This window comes from Oreochromis niloticus, linkage group LG2, assembly GCF_001858045.2.
Source record: "Oreochromis niloticus isolate F11D_XX linkage group LG2, O_niloticus_UMD_NMBU, whole genome shotgun sequence".
NCBI classification, from domain to species: domain Eukaryota; kingdom Metazoa; phylum Chordata; class Actinopteri; order Cichliformes; family Cichlidae; genus Oreochromis; species Oreochromis niloticus.
Genome location: NC_031966.2, coordinates 36,277,546 through 36,293,316, shown reverse-complemented (window position 1 = coordinate 36,293,316; position 15,771 = coordinate 36,277,546). Strand labels below are relative to the sequence as shown.

Sequence of the window (15,771 nt, the reverse complement as noted above, 5' to 3'; positions counted from 1 at the left end):
TGCTGAGTTCAGAGGTCACATGACTTAATCACATAAACACCTGCTCACCAGTTTATCAAAAGTAATTACTTTAAACGTCTTTTCTTAAAGTGTAACTGTGTCATTAAAAAATCTTATAAACTTGAAGTAAGATGATGAAGCATGAGACGACCTCTGACCTTTGAAACTGTCACATGTTGTGCCGACCCTTTAAATGATGACACATTTCTCAAAGATGACACAGCAGCATAAGAACTTCCTCCAGTATTTATTAGAACAACACACGAATAACAGATCAACACAGCGAGTTTAAAATCAGATCAAACACATAAAAACATGATGACATCATCACCAACAGAGTGATGTCATCACACAGGCAGTGGGGAGAACAAACAAGGCTTCAAAGTAAGAGTCCAGGTGTAAACACACCTGGTGAAATATGGCGTCTTTACCGTTATTGATTATAAACCATTAGTACTGATTATAAATCTTTATTTCACAATAAAAGTCTGATGCGACTCACACGTGTTTGAGTCTTTTACAGGGGAGCTCGCCAAGCATTTATGTTTCTGTTTCCTGTTCACTGATTGGTCCTGCAGAGACACAGGAGCTGAATAATTAAAAAGATGAATAAATGATCTATACAGCGGTGTGGGACACTTCCTCCAGCTCCTTCACAGTAAAACACCTCAGTCACTACATAAAGGCTTTTATTGTGAAACAACTAAAGGAAATGCAGACCTTTAACAGATCAATGCGCTTATTGATTGATCAGATTGTCTCTAATCGATAAGATCTCAAACACATGGACACTGAAACAGGAAGTTTAATCTGCAGGACCCGCCAGCCAATCAGAGTCATTGTCACTGTAACACCATCAGAGAGGCTCCAGTCACATGATCCACTTAGCTGATTACATCGGTTACCTGTATGGTGTACGTGGACAGGTGAGGGAGGTGCTCAGGTAGAATGCTGCGTGAGTTCATGGTCGGAGGCGGAGCTTATCTGGCGCTCCACTGCCCGCTGAGCCTTGCAGGCGGCCATTTTGGCCTGGATGTCCCTCTTCCTCTCAAAGTAGTCGACAAGCGGCGGCTCTGTCAGCATCGAAGCCAACACCTGCTCAAAGGTGATCGACCAATCCGTATCCAGCACGCTTCCCTGCCTCTGCTCGCTGCCCCTGATCAGCACCGTGTCCTCAGCGATATCCTCGCACTGCAGCGAGCCGGCACTCACCACCGAATACGAAGATACAGACACGTCATCTTTTGTTTCCTCGTCGGACATCTGAGGCGCCACCACCTCCAGCTGGGCGTCGGCCAGAGCCCGGCACACCTCGGACTCACCAGACGCCCCGTGACCGGGCCCCTCCTCCTCCCCCTGAGGGCTGTGGGGCGGGTTCTGAGCAGAGAGTGAGGTCTGTGGCATGGTCTCGCGCTTCTTGGTGCCGTTGTTGAACTTCTTGCCGACTTCGCCGATGCGCAGCAGCAAACTGGCAACCGTGGCGATGGCGTGATAGAGCTGCTGCTCAAGAGCCTCCTCACTGAACATGTTGTACAGAGTTTTACACAACTCAATGAACTGCTCCTGCACACACACACACACACACACACACACACACACACACATTAATATATACAATAACACACACAGGTGTACATAATGTTTTACAGGTGTGCTTGTTTGTGTCTTCCTCTCCCCACGAGGACTAAGAATAAAACACTAATTACTTAATTTTATTAAAATTAATCAGTCTCTCTGTGGCGACCTGTCCAGGTGTGTGCTGCCTTTAACACCCCCTTAGATTTCCGGTTTGAACCATCCTTGCTACCTGTGTGTCACACCTGTGTCTGTAAAAAATGGTGTGACACCTCACAGGCTCACCTGGTTCATCCTTGGCAGGTCTTTGATGGTCTCTCTCTTGGTCTCCTTCTCCTTGGCCCACATCCTCAGGTAGTACCTGTAGTCCTTCACCTCTAAAACAGACCAAAGGTCAGGGGTCAAACAACTGGGCTAGGCCTCAGTGATTCCTCCACGTTAAAGGCTCGAGTCAGGGAGGTCAAGTTACCTTTTTTCTCCTCACTGTCTCCATCTTTTGGCTCCTCACCTGTTCAGATAGAAATCATCCTCATTATCAAACTATGGGGTTAAATGTGAGAAAGGAACAGACGGTCTAAAGATGGATGAGGTCACCACGACCTCATTTTCCAGGTTAAATTCAATCCTGAGCTGACGGTCTTCTAAGTTTAGTTAACGCTGGGGAATTAACCTGATAGCTTAGCCAGAAACTTTCAAATTATCTGCTAATGTTATGATCATCATCACAAAAACACGAGAAAAACATTAGAATAACTTGGCAGCAGAGTAACGTCCCTAACCCTCAAACCAAGCAGACACAAACCTGGTGTCACTTCCTGCTGCCGCAATGCATTCTGATCAGAGAAGAAGGAAGCTTCTGGAAGGAAACATCACAGAAAGAGGAAGAAGGAAAAGAGGAAGGAGAAGCAGAGTGAAATGTTCAGGTGTGTTAATCCAAGGTTTGTTCATGCAGATTGATCAGTTTGATTTAAGCTTTACGCAGACTCAGCGGTTACCGACAAACACAGGATCCTCTCTGAGCAGCAGGGAGGAAGAACTCCATTTTAACAGGAAGTGACAACAGATCCAGGATCAAGGAGTGTGTGAGTGTGTGTTCACCTCGAGGTTCCTCCTCGGTGAAGAACTGCGTGGCCTCTAGAGCAGACTCCGCCTCCTCCGGACACAGAGCTACAACAAACAAGCAGCAGGTGAGTCGCAGGTTCTCCACCTGTGGTTCAGTCTTTGATCCATTCAGTTCTCACCAGCTCTCAATTTACCAGCCTTCAAAACCAGGAGACCCCACAGAGACCCCAAACCCGATCTGACACCCAAAACCCGACTTCAACCCCATTCACACCTGGTCCACCACGCTGGGTTTGGCCCCAAAAATCTGGCAGTGTAAAGGCTGGAACCTCTGACGTCACGGCCAGAGGGTTACAGAATTCATCAGGACCAAAACCGGATCAGTGCAGAATAAGGAAGAGCTGATCTCATGATTCAGGGTTACACTCACCTGTACAGGTGAGCTGTGTTACCTGGAGGTAGGTGGAGCTTGTACAGTAGCTTCAGTTTTTCCGTCATGTCCCCGTGATACATCCCACCTGCAAAACAAACACACACTAAGACCTGTGGAGCTCTGCAACCTGAAGCTCTAATGCTGACCTGTAATATATAATATGTAATTTGGATTGTGAATCTGTAATCTATTTTCTGAAGTGCTAATCTAGATCTGTAATCTGTCATTTGGATCACTAATCTATCATCTGGATATGTAATATGTAATCAGAGGCTGTAATCTGTAATCTGGGCTCACTTAGTCCTGTGATGAACTCTTTAAAGTTGACTAGCCCATCCTGGTTCTGGTCCAGCAGCCTGAAGAGGCGGGCCGACAGCGTTGGATTGTGCCCTCCACAGACCCAGGGAGCGAGCGAGACGAAGAGCTGACGGAACTGAAGCGGGTCGATGCGGTACTGCTCCAAGTACGGCAGGCTGGGATCGTGACGCTCAGCGGCAGAGCTGCTGGAACCCCAGTAACAGCTGGTCATGTGTTTGGACTGGATCGGTGGGATGGACAAAAAAGGAGGCGGGGTTAGAGGCAGTGACATACTAGAACATACAGGTAGAGCAATGTTTACATCACAGAACAGATTTGAAAAAGGAAAAAAAATGAAGTTCTGACTCTTGCAGGGTCACACAAAAACAAGGTCACTTCCTGTCTGATAAACAGGCGCGGGTTACACCTACATCTCTTCATAAGTGATGAGACGTAATGGAAGCTACTGTTAGACAGGAAAAATGAGAACATCGGGAAAGGACACATCAACACTTTGGTCCAGAAGCAGAAACAAGAACATCAAAAAGCCGTGGGAAGGGGTGCTTTCCTTCATCGCAGCATACAGCCAAGTGAGGAAGACCCTCCGAGAAGGCTCGCTGTCTCACAGAGCAAACTCAGAGCACCCAGGAGCAGAAAGATTAGAGTGTAAAAGGCTGAGCAGCTCTGGATCAGCCTGCAGGACGATGAGGAAGTTTCAGAGCTTTGTCCTGTTTGCTGAAACACTTTCTAACAGAATCATACCTGAACATCAGGTCAGCACAGGAACTGTGTGACAAACATGAACTCACCTTGAACAGACAGTAGAGCTCCTCCAGCTCTTCAATACTGAAGGCTGACTCCGTCATCATTGCCCTCACCTGCACGCACACACACACACACACCTGTGAGCTCAATGTCTTCATTAACGCGCTGTATAAGTTCGTGATAACACTCACCACACTTCTCTTGGCAGTGTCCTCCAGGGACTGGATGACCTTTAACCTCTGCTTGAACCTCATCTGCTCAATGACATCAGAGCGCAGACTGCCAAACTTCTGCACAGAGAAGAAGAAGCTGCAGTTACCTCAGAGAGAAGGCGATGCATTTCATCACAAGCATCCTTCCTGCACCACCAAAGCTGCTCATCAACCTGCCGAGGAAGATCCATCAGCTCGTGTGGGGAACGAGAAAGACTCAGTCAGTGTGGCGCCGCTCTCAGCAGGTAGTGTGGACTGTTAGACCACCCACAGAGCTTTACAGTCCACTCTGGGTGCATTAAGCCCAACAATAGTTCATGTTCAGTACAAAAACCCAACAGTGGTGTTTGAGGGTCTCTGCCTAGGTGCAGACCGTCATCTATTCAACTCTACTTTCGATTCAGGTTTTTTCACACAGTGCCAAATCACAACAACAGTGGCCTCAAGATGCTTCATATTGAAAGGTCACAACCACAGCCCTTAATGTGACAGCTGACTTTCAGCCAGTTAAGTTAATGGTGAATATTTTATTTGTGCTCCTCTTGTGCTCTGTGTGTATTTGACTCTGTGGGGTTTATGGTTTGTGGCCCTGCCTCCTGCAGCTCTAGGTGAAGACCTAACGTGCAGCTCAAAGGCAGCTTGCGGCGTGTTCTTAAGGCGGAATAATTCATTAAATGTTAGAAAACATTTACGCTTCCAACATCAGTCACAACGTAGAGCTCTCATCGTTTTATTGGCTGTCTACATAAAGTAGTTTGTTTTTCAAGGTTCTGACCTTCACGTCATCCGTCTGGATTTATCCCAGTGAGAAAGCTTAGTGAGCCCCCCACCCCTCCAACAGAGAGAAACTCTGGCATCACCTCGTACGATGACTTTATGAGGTCAAAGACGTCAATTTCGGGCGGCGGCTCATCTCCACTTGTCAGCAGGGCGTGCGGGTGAGGGATGGGCGGAGCCACAGTCTGTTTATTGACCACATTATCCAAGTACCTGCAGCACAAGTTGGATTTATTCCTCAGGTGTACACAGAACAGTTCGGAGTGAGCCGATTCTGGCTCTGGACTCGTACCTGCCCAGGATGGTCATGGCCTCTCCCTCGTCACTACAGGAGAGCAGGGCATCCATGTTGTCATGGAGGACAGCCAGCGCCACCTGCGGGTACATTTAGAGACAGGAAGTCATTCAGCTATAGCAAGATCTCATTCACATCCAAAATAATGGATCTGTGGGTGTCCCCGGGTCCAGCAGCACACCTACCTGAAAGATGACCTTGATGCCCTCATAGAAGAAGCAGTCGACCAACAGGACGGCGCTGTCGAAGGGCATCACAGACAGGAAGAGGGTGAGGAACCAGGACAGGCTGATGGTGGAGATGACCCCCAGCTCCTGCATGTGTTCATAGAGCAGGGGGAGGAAGGACCGGGTCAACTCCTCAAACACCCCCTGATCCACCAGCGCTCCTGCAGGACATACAGAAACCACGTCACTAACCCCATGCCTAAGAAGGACTCCTCAGATCCCCGTCTCCACCAGAGGATGGATCTATTCTGGTGCTGTGACCCTGCCTCCTACTGACCTACGACTCGGGTGTTGTAGTAGTCGGGAAGCATACGCTCACACAGCGCCACCAGCAGCCAGAAGGCCTCTTCCTCGGTGCAGTAGAGCAGCAGGACAGAGGTGACGATGTTCATTGCCTGGTGGAGGAGACAGCAGGTCAGAAACAACAAACCGACACCACCTCAGGACGCCTTACACATTCTTAAACATCATGTTAGTGCAGACTTCATCAGCTGTGTCAGGGGGTCGTTTCAGTCACCCGGCTGAGCTTGATGGGGAAACATGACACTTCTGTTTCATTTTGCTTTATGGGAGTACCTGGCAATATCCAATGCCCGGGTTGCGGTGGGCGTATGCAGTGAGGACGCGGCGCAGGGCGGCAATGCCCATCTCATTCTGGAAGGCTCGGTGTTCGGGCATCGAGCGGTGAAGGTCGCGCTCAATCTCCTCAGTAGCTAATGAGCATAGCCCCATGGCCTGTTCCACCAGTTCACCATAGTAACCAGGGTGGGTGGCCATCTCGTTTTGTGCTCCTGGATGGACGGGAGGACAGATGAGTATGCAAAAATGAGCATAAACTGAAATTCATGGATGGATGACGAGTGAACACGAACCAGAGAACAGCAGCCACAGCTCCCCTCTCAGGCGCTCTGGGATCCCATTGAGGACCAGTTCTCTGGTTCTGGAAGTCCGGTACATGCAGACGCCTCGACCAAACTCTAAGAAATGGATGTTCCATGACTCCTCCTTCATCTTCTCCCTCATCTGCAGGAGGGAGGAAATGAGGTCAGTACCAGGACTGCCTGGACAGTACTGCTGGGTACTGAGCGGATCTGTACTCACGGCTTTGGGTCCCAGGTCCTCTGGGTCGTCTCGGTGATAGAGCTGCAGGAGACCCTGGATGGCTGTGGGTAGGCCAGGGTGGTAATGGCGACCCTTCTGAACGGACTCAGAACCTGGAGAAGAAGATGGGGGTACGGCGGAGGACGCCTGAGGACAAGAACAAAAACCATGAGGACTGTGTGAAAGCAGCTGAACCACGGTACGAGCAGTGATGGACATACCGAGTGACTAATCTGAGACAGCGGGTTGGTGTCGCCCCACGAGCTGTCCGGCGTTCGCTGGAGGAAGTCAGAAATACGTTGGACCAGGAAGTCCCTGTCTTTGAGGTTGGCGAACAGGAAGTTCATCTTGTTCTTGGTGCTGATGGAGACAGGGCAGGGCAGGACGCTGCTGCTGTCCGCCTTCTCCACAATGGAGACCTGCAGAGAACGATGGGTAAAATGACCAAAGTATGAAAGTATTTGTGTTCATCTGCAGCACTCTGTAATATCTGACGTTGTAGCCATCATGTGACCTCTGACCCCAGCTCATCTACTTCCTGCAGCACCAGCTGACCCAGCTAACCTCTCGGAGGGGTATGATGAGCTGACACAGGTCTTCCTCTTTGCTGCTGAAGCAGATGTAGTTGTTGGAGATGAAGAGCTGTCCGACAACGTGCATCTTTGCGAACGGCGTCCACAGGGTGCAGTCCGTGTGTCCGTCAAGCCGCTCCTCCTGCGTCAGCCGAAACATCGCCCGGTATCGCTCGTTCTTCGCCCGGGCGTCCAGATCCCTGCAGACAAGAAACAGATGATGAGGGTAACCAAGAGTGCGCTGAAAACAGACTTAAGGCAAAGAAACCCGTCTGGTGCAAACAGAGGGACACCTCTTCAGCGCAGAGACGTTCTTCAACGTTTTGCTGGGTTTGGGCAGCGACAGGTCGGCGGCAAATGCCTCGTTGTCGAGCAGCTGGCGCATGGCAATGTTAGCGAGCTGCTCCATCAACTTGAAGGTGTCGTTGATGTTGAGAAACATTGAGAAGAAATGTTCGGTGTCACGAGTGCTCACACGGACACTCTCTGGAAACAGCAGGGTGGCGTTCTTCTCCAGCTGTGTCACCTCGGTCCATGGCACCACCAGAGTCACTGAGGTCAGAGGTCACAGGATGACATCAACAAAGAACTTCTGAATGCTTCTAAACCCCACCTCTCACACATAAAGACAGCTGGGAGAAGCTCCAGCATGCAGAGCTGGTTAAGACAATGCATGGGTTTCTACAGTAGAGACCAAAAGTGGAGAAAAATCTAGGTTTTCTGACATTTTCAACATACTACTATTTCTGATTCAAGGTTCTCCTAAATCTGAAAAAAAAAAAAAAAAAAAAAAGACCACGAAGGACATTTTGAGTTTTTGTTACCTGGTCAAGGAGAGTTACCTGTAATCTGTAAAAGTTTGCTCACAATAAAGAGATGAACTTGAATCTGGTTGTTCAAAGAGGATGATTTCTGGGATATCAAAGAAAGCCCCCAAACACAACAGTGGTCCACATGAGACAAATATAATGTTCGCAGTTGTGGTGGGTTTTCATCCCCCTGATAAGGTCTCCTGTGGCAAATTGGTCAAAGGAGAAATCAAAGGTTCCCCTGCTAGGCACAGGGTTAGGAGTTTTCACAAGAAGGGGGACATCAGGTTCAGGGGGCTCACACTCCTCAGCCTCCACTGGACATTTTGTGCCAGGATGCTTGAGAGGACAGCCCGACCGTCAAACGTAGTCCCTGTCCAGGTCGTGGAACACTGGACCAGCTCTTTATCCTCTGGAGGATATTTTAGGGTGCCTGGGAGTTTTGACGATCTAGTCCATGTGTTTTGTGCACTTGGAGAAGGCATTCGACTGCGTTTTCTAAATTCTTTCACACACATATACACGAAAAGTGAGGGCGAGGGCCCTCGGTGTGCCTGCTGCTGCTGTGCTGAAGTCGAAAGGGGAGGGGGCGGGCTGCTTCCAAATAGTGCACATTTTATTTATAATGTTGTCAATCCAAGCCCATTAAGTATGAATTATTTTTTCTGGGTTGTGTGCAATCCCAGAAAGAAAGACCCTATACAAGCTGTAGGTCTATTAGTTTATGTTGTGGGGTTGGGTGTTAATACTGGAGTGCAAAATTACTGATGGAAGGTGGACAAGAAAAGGTCAGACACAGGTAAGCAGATGTGTCTTTGGATAATGGCAGGTATTATGTATCCTGAAATAACATTCATTAGTAGGGCCAGGACTCTGCAGTCTATTTACACCTACAGGCCAGTGGACACTCTTTCAATGGACAGGGAGGAACGCTGGTTTGAGGGCGGAGTCAAGGAGGCCATTTACGTGAAAAGGGAAAGACCATCTCTGAATCAAGGAGGGGTCCTAAGAGTACATCTGTCCCCATCTTACAATGCTGTGATTGCAGCCACTCCCCAACTCTCTGTGAATGGTACTCATGGCATAGAGGGAGTGTTCGCCCAGGGCACCAAACAGGCCAGGACCGCCCCTGCCTGGGAACATCTCGGCGTCCCCCTGGATAAGCGAGGGGCAGGACTGGAAAACTTTGCTCAGGCTGCTGCCACCGTGATTCGAATGCACACAAGCATTAAAAAAGTTAGGAAATGAATGTATGTGTGTACATTCTGCACTGACCTGTTCTATGATCAAGAGAACGACCAGCTGAGAAACATATGATGTGAGGAAAACCTTCAGTGAGGGCAGAATGTTTGAGTTGGTTCAGATAGATCATAAAAACGACTGCACCCACAGGAAGTGCTGAGGTTTGTGTCTTCTGTGGCTTCAGGTCTTACTCTGAAGCAGGGTCCTTTCCCTCACATAGTTATTTTACAACACAACACAATACTCACAGCTGACCCAGAGTCCTGATCCAAACCCAAGAGAACCTGGAAGACCAGCTGTAGCTTTGTCCCCAGAAACCGGGGACAAAGAAACCAGGCCCAGATATCAAAGTGTGGGTGAGATGGAGACAGGAATGAGCTCAAACCAACCTCACACAAAGAAAGAATGTGCAAGAACCCTGATTCTGAGGAAGACCTGTAGCCACACAAGACACAACCTCAGCACTTCCTATGGTGCAGTCGTTTTTATGATCTATCTGAACCAACTCAAACGTTCTGCCCTGGTTGTTTTATATCAAATCTTGGTAAAACACGCCCACAGAATCGATTCCTTCACGTCATATTCATCAACAAGAGAAGAAAAATAAGCACTTTATCCTCTAACTTTGGTCTCTGCTGTTCAGTCAGGTGCATATGATCCAGCTGTTTTATGTCTGAGCTCTCTCTTTGAGCTTTAAGCAACAAAGCATTCAGTGTAAAAACAGGATTAAATGCTGGCCTGTGATTGGCTGCTCGTACCTTCCTTTCCAAGCAGGAAGGAGTAGAAGCACAGGTGGTTGACGGACAGGTAGAGCCAGCCCTGTCGTGGCACTCGGCCCTTCCAGTAGCTGCAGGAGTAATAATTCACCAGCTTCTCCTCCTCAGGCATGCCAAACAGCTTCCTCATCTTCAGCTCTGCCTCCCGAAACTTCCCGCTGTCCTCCTCGTGCTCCTCTCCGGGCTTTAACCGGTTCTCCTCTGCGATGATGCCCTGCAGGAAGTGACATCACTCAGCAGCAGCACACAGCAAAAAAACAGACAGCCTGAACAAATAGGAGGTGACATACAGAGATCTTTCCTTTGACGAAGGTGGTGATATCTTCATCGTTGTCGAAGATGGAGATGGTCTGGAGGAGATTGGCTTCCAGCCAATCCCAGTGCTCAGTGATCTCTTTCCTAGACGAACCTGCAAGACACGGCTGAGGGTTTAACCAGGTGGCTCCTCTCACATGACACAATCAGGTGTTACACACCTGACACAATCAGCCAATCAGTGCCTGTGATGTCATTACGCGAGAACAAAGAACGCAAACTACAAATGAAAGCCGATGACCTTTGCTTCAGTGAAATTCATATTAGCTTCTTAGATTAGTGCCGTCCACCAGGAAAGCTGCAGGTGAGCTAACCAGGTAACTACAAATCTGTGAAATGATTTAGATCTTAGCCAGTTAAAATGGAGCTGAACCACAGAGTCACGGTTACGTTAACTGAATTTAAGCAATGTGCTTACAGCCAGTCCAACTATGATATCATCAAGTTAAGGATAATCTGGGCAATCTTTGGACAGGAGACATCCTCAGCCCATGGTGTCGACCTCAGTGACGATGAACTTGTGAGTTTCTGTCCTCCCCCTCACCAGAGGAAACAGTCAGAGGCCTTTCGAGCGACGGCAGCAGATATTTTGTGCAGACTGAGGACAAAATGTTCTCCATCTATTTGAGGTCACAGTGGAGGTCATTACAAGAGGTTCATGCATCAGAACTCTTTGGAGGCTCTCAGAGGCAGTGATCACTGAGCTCAGCATTCATGTGACAGTGTGACGGCAGCAGTGACATCGCAAACAAACATGCTTTTGAAGTGAACATGGGAACAGACCAGCCAACAGGAGCTTTGGGGAAAATACACCTGTTAATTGTTGAGCTATTGTAGAGTTCTTACTTCACAGTATGAAGCTTTTTCCAGGCAGCTGTTACTGAGATTTCACACTTCTTAAATAAAACTGGACTGAACTAAGCTCTGCAGCAGGTGAGCTGGCTCAGCGAGTCTCCTCACCTCGGGGATGGTGACTGTCACACCAAAATGACAAGCAACTTTTTATGTTAGAGATCTTTAACAGCAGCAGTCGAAGGCTGCGAGTTAAACTGCTGGAAGCATCAACTCGAGCTCATCGCATCAGAGCGGCCCTCTGCTTTATGACTCCCGCCTTTGTGTTTCTACACGTTTACCTGTAAACATGAACAGAAATGACATTTTCCGCATTCACGTTCGTAGCTCGGCGAGGCCCACTCACCACAGGCGATGTTCCAGTAGATCTGAGAGTCCGCAGTCTGCAGCAGAATCCTGTACGGTGCTACCCGGGCACTGGAGTCCAGAACCACATCCAGAGTCCCAACCAGGAGACCTGCACAGAGACAGACAGGTGAAGCAACTTGGGCAGTTATCTGGATCTGATCAGTGTTTGGATTGAAGGTGTTCTGGACTTGGACCATATCAGAGAGCATTTCTTGTTCCAGACCTTCACGGTTCTGGTTTTGGGAGACAGTTATTTGTTCTGTTCTGACTGAACAGATGTTGAAGGCAGAGCTCGGACACGTCAGAGCCGAGTCGGTCCGAGTCTCAGAGATGGTCACAGAGCTGATGGTTCCTGTCTGTGATTTAACTGCAAGTCACACCTGACTGGTCCTCTGTCAAACTGTTATGGTGCTGCAATCGCTGGCCCTGATTGGTCTGGTTCCCAAGGTGGACTCGCACATGAAAACCTATTAAATAATTCATTTAATGACTTAAACCAAATCCCAGCAGCATCCAGGTCGTTACTCTGACACATTGTTTCATCATTTCAGTGGTGACCACATGTACATGTCCACCAGCTGAACGCAATTTTAAAAACTCTCAAAAGTTTTAATTAGTTATATCGTACATATGAATTCATCGTTCTATGAGAGCCATGCCTCCCATTGAGCTACACATACATTGCAGGGCGACACACCTGTTCTCCCTGATCACCTGCCCCAGGTTGTCTTGGGCGTTACTGCAGCCTTGTCAAACCAGCCGAGAGTCTTCAGTGTGTCCCGGATCAGCCCCCCCCCAGTGTGACAGGAAACACCTCATGTAGGAGGCGTTCTGGTTGAATGTTGAATGATGATTAGACGTCAAACCAGATTCTTTGTATTTACAAATTAAGCCACTTACGACATATAGATCATCACACGACACCGAACAGAGCTAAACTCTGTGGAGTATCCTCTCCACACTGAGCACACGGACCTCAGCTCAGGGTGGGTCTCTGCTGCTGTGTGGTCTTCACCTCTGATTGTTCCTCCATGTTCAGGCTCCATGTGAGGCTTTGCTGCACCTCCCTGTGGCAGCATCAGTGAGACCTCCTCGTCGTCGTCCTGCAGGCTGAACCACAGCTGCTCAGCCCTTTTAAACTCTAACCTCTCTGTTTCTGAAGCTGACAGATTCTTCTCTTTACGCTTCACTTGGACAGTGGGCCTTCTTCCTCACGTTGCTGCGATGATGAAACGACCCGCCACCCCAGCACTGTATATGGCCTCACACCTGTCCACCCCCACTTCTTTAAAAATACTGTGACTTTTCAACCCAACAAACTCGATTACTGGGACAGTAAACACTCCTGTCAGCTGACCCCTGAGGACCTTTCTTGCATCCTGCAGTCAGACCATGAATCATACTTCCTGTCAGCTGGTTTTCGAACTGCAAGTCACTTTCTGCACACCACGAATGAACACCATCTTCAGGAGCTCCACCTCAGACACATCCACGCAGTAAAATCTAACAGACAGCAGCATGTGGGCTGAGTGTGCAGGTCACTCAGCAGCCATGTTGGTACGTCAGTTATTTTACAGCACTGTGTGAGCTAACGGTGATGTCCGGGTTAGGGTTAGCTGCACAGCATCACGTTCAATCACGTGGAAATTTGCTGATGTGTGCTAAAGTTCAAACCAATCATTTTTACCCTGTAGACAAACTTTGCCTCCATCTTTGCTCGTGCCTGATTAACCCGCAGATCACCCACTCACAAAACAGCAAACACCCCCGGATCTTCAACTTTCAGCTTATCGATCACTAATCGATTATTCCATCTGCCGCAGAGCTAATGTTTGAAATACCAACTCACCGGAGAGCCCCCTCCGCGGCCGTGCCCCCTCCTCCTCTGCAGGACGAAGAACGGGTTCGCCCGCTCGGACACCCACAGAGCCCCGGCCAGCAGCACCTCCTCCGGGTGGATCCACATTTCTGCCCGCTGCCGAAGGCCCTCCTCCGGGCGCTCAGGGGAACACAGGCCAGGGAGTCAGCGGGACAGAGGCCGGAGTGTCGGCGTGCGAGGGCTGTCTCTCCCCCGGGGAAACGGCAGGAAAAGGCGCTGAAGCCTCCGCGAGAGTCACGCAAACATCGAGCTGATGTTGTTGTTTTCACTCAGTCTGATGACTGCACATTACTACCGGGTGTCAGGCCACTCCCCTGCGCACGCTGCGTCATGACGTCCACATGTCTGCAGTTTATGAAACGTTAAAGCAAAAAACAGCAGGCGGCGCTGTTGTCAGGGTTAGGGGCTGTGAAATGTATTTTACCAAAACACCGCTTAAAGTTTACATTTCAGGAGAAGAAAATGTAATTTAGAAAAAGCCGAACAAAGCCACGTTCAAGCTTTCCCCACAGTCATGTGATAGGTTACACGATCCCACACGTGAACTTAGGAGCTCCAGTATTCAGGGACTGTGTCAGAGGTGTTGTGTCAGATAAATACATGCACAGGGGTGCACATAAGTGGTCCGCAGGTGCGCATTCGCTGTCAAAATAAAAGACGCGCACCAGATAAGAAGTTGCAACGCGCGTTTGCGTACATATAAAAGGCACTGTTTTTGTCCGCTAGAGTGGGATTTTCACGGCATATTCTGCACCACATCTCTGTGCGTTCATCATTTCTTTGAAGCCAGCTCTTCTTTGAAGCCAGCTCACCTCCTGCAACCACTTTTCTCGGAAAAGTGGTTGCAGGCTTCTTTTGCGCTTCGGACTCCTGACATTTCTTTGGAGGTGGAGGAACACCAAAGTAATTGCTTAAAGGAGCTTGCTTCGACATATTTAGGAGTTCTAAACAAATGTCTGTCCTCCTCCAGAAAATCTTATGTACGCAAAAGCATGTTGCAACTTCTTATCTGGTGCGCGTCTTTTATTTTGACAGCGAATGCGCACCTGCGGACCACTTATGTGCACCCCTGTACATGCACTTCTGTCATTTAGTGCCGCCTAAAGATCAGATCAGATCATTTCCCAGCATGTTAACAGCAGCAGGCCCACCCGGACGGTGTTCACGTAATTGCAGGTGACTTTAATAAGGCCAACATAAAGACTTTGCTCCCAAAGTTCTATCAGCATGTCAAATGTCCCGCCAGAGGAGAGAACACTCTATATCGTGTTTACTCCAACATCAAGCATGCATACAGAGCCATACCTCTCCCCCACCGCGGTCAGTCCAACCACCTCTCCAGGGCCGTGCAGAGACGTTTATAGGGGCGGGTGCTCAAAGCTAAAAAGGGGCACATTGAACCAGGCTGAATAACAACAACACACATTCATCAAGAATCCAGGGGCGGATCTAGAAGGGTGGCATGGGGTGGCAAGTGCCACCCTAAAATGATTCCTTGCCACCCCAAGTGCCACCTCAGTTTTGCATATGGCAGTGTTGTTTATTAAAATAAGATAGCATTAACAGTTTGAGCGTAGTTACAGTCAACAGTGAATATAAATACTAAAACTGAATATATTGCATAGTGTCCCCCCCCCCTCCACCATAAACAAATGGTTCAGCCCATAGCAGGGACCGGCTTTTTTCTTGTTTTCAGTAGCAAGAGATGCTTATGATTGTGCCAGAGCACATTTTGAACAACACCATGGGAATTTCGGATTCTGGATGTTACACTCTGGAAATGGAAGGAAGGTGAGTGTTATTAACCCTCTGTGGTCCACGGACACGCTGCACCTCCAAATCACATGACTGATGTAAGCTGACATAGCAACAAGCTGCAGCCACGCTGAGTCTCTATTTCAGCCCACATTGAAAGTTCGGACTTCAAAGTTTTTAAATTTTAATTACAGGCCAGTAAATCCAGAGTTATGATAATTGTGTGTGTGTGTGTTTTAAGCGTTTTCTAAGGACAGCGCGAAAACAGTAAAGAAAGGAAAAAATGCCACCTCTTTCCTATCGGTGGAAAAATGCACCATGTCAACCAATTTTTTAAAAAGTCAACACGTGGGATTTGGTTGTTTAGGAAGAGGGGAGAGTTTTTAGAGTGACGGTAACGGCAGCGAGACAGAGCGAGCGAGTGAGAGACAGAGAGAGAGAGAGTTTTTAGATGTGGGAGATTTGTGACGTTTAGTGTG

The 15,771-nt window shown here is 48.6% G+C and overlaps 1 protein-coding gene across 3 annotated transcripts; it reads right to left on the bottom strand.

The window, feature by feature from the left end:
- Positions 1–228: 228 nt before the first annotated feature.
- Positions 229–13,870, bottom strand: tbc1d9b (TBC1 domain family member 9b). Of its 3 annotated transcripts, XM_019346877.2 has the most exons (24): positions 13,516–13,870; positions 12,356–12,364; positions 11,657–11,767; positions 10,434–10,552; positions 10,126–10,357; positions 7,610–7,868; positions 7,309–7,516; positions 6,966–7,163; positions 6,745–6,891; positions 6,516–6,666; positions 6,220–6,434; positions 5,921–6,038; positions 5,602–5,804; positions 5,414–5,496; positions 5,205–5,334; positions 4,324–4,422; positions 4,177–4,245; positions 3,368–3,608; positions 3,090–3,155; positions 2,674–2,742; positions 2,378–2,431; positions 2,045–2,083; positions 1,861–1,952; positions 229–1,563 (listed from the first exon to the last, which is right to left on the bottom strand). In XM_019346877.2, the coding sequence occupies exons 1-24, from the start codon at positions 13,622–13,624 to the stop codon at positions 940–942; spliced, it is 3,645 nt and encodes a 1,214-aa protein (XP_019202422.1). In that variant the 5' UTR covers positions 13,625–13,870; the 3' UTR covers positions 229–939. The 3 variants fall into 3 exon arrangements, with proteins under 3 accessions (XP_019202422.1, XP_019202416.1, XP_019202420.1); XM_019346871.2 differs by lacking the exons at positions 12,356–12,364; positions 13,516–13,870 and adding an exon at positions 12,674–13,145; XM_019346875.2 differs by lacking the exons at positions 2,378–2,431; positions 12,356–12,364; positions 13,516–13,870 and adding an exon at positions 12,674–13,145.
- Between the last annotated feature and the right edge of the window lie 1,901 nt (positions 13,871–15,771).

What these genes read in the sequence shown, in the direction of transcription:
- tbc1d9b (XM_019346877.2), bottom strand. Translation starts at nt 13,624, where the DNA reads ATGTGGATCCACCCGGAGGAGGTGCTGCTGGCCGGGGCTCTGTGGGTG. An exon ending in CAAGCTCCACCTACCTCCAG is followed by an intron (nt 2,743 to 3,089) that starts GTAACACAGCTC and finishes TGTTTGTTGTAG; the next exon opens with CTCTGTGTCCGGAGGAGGCG. An exon ending in ACCTGCCAAGGATGAACCAG is followed by an intron (nt 1,564 to 1,860) that starts GTGAGCCTGTGA and finishes GTGTGTGTGCAG; the next exon opens with GAGCAGTTCATTGAGTTGTG.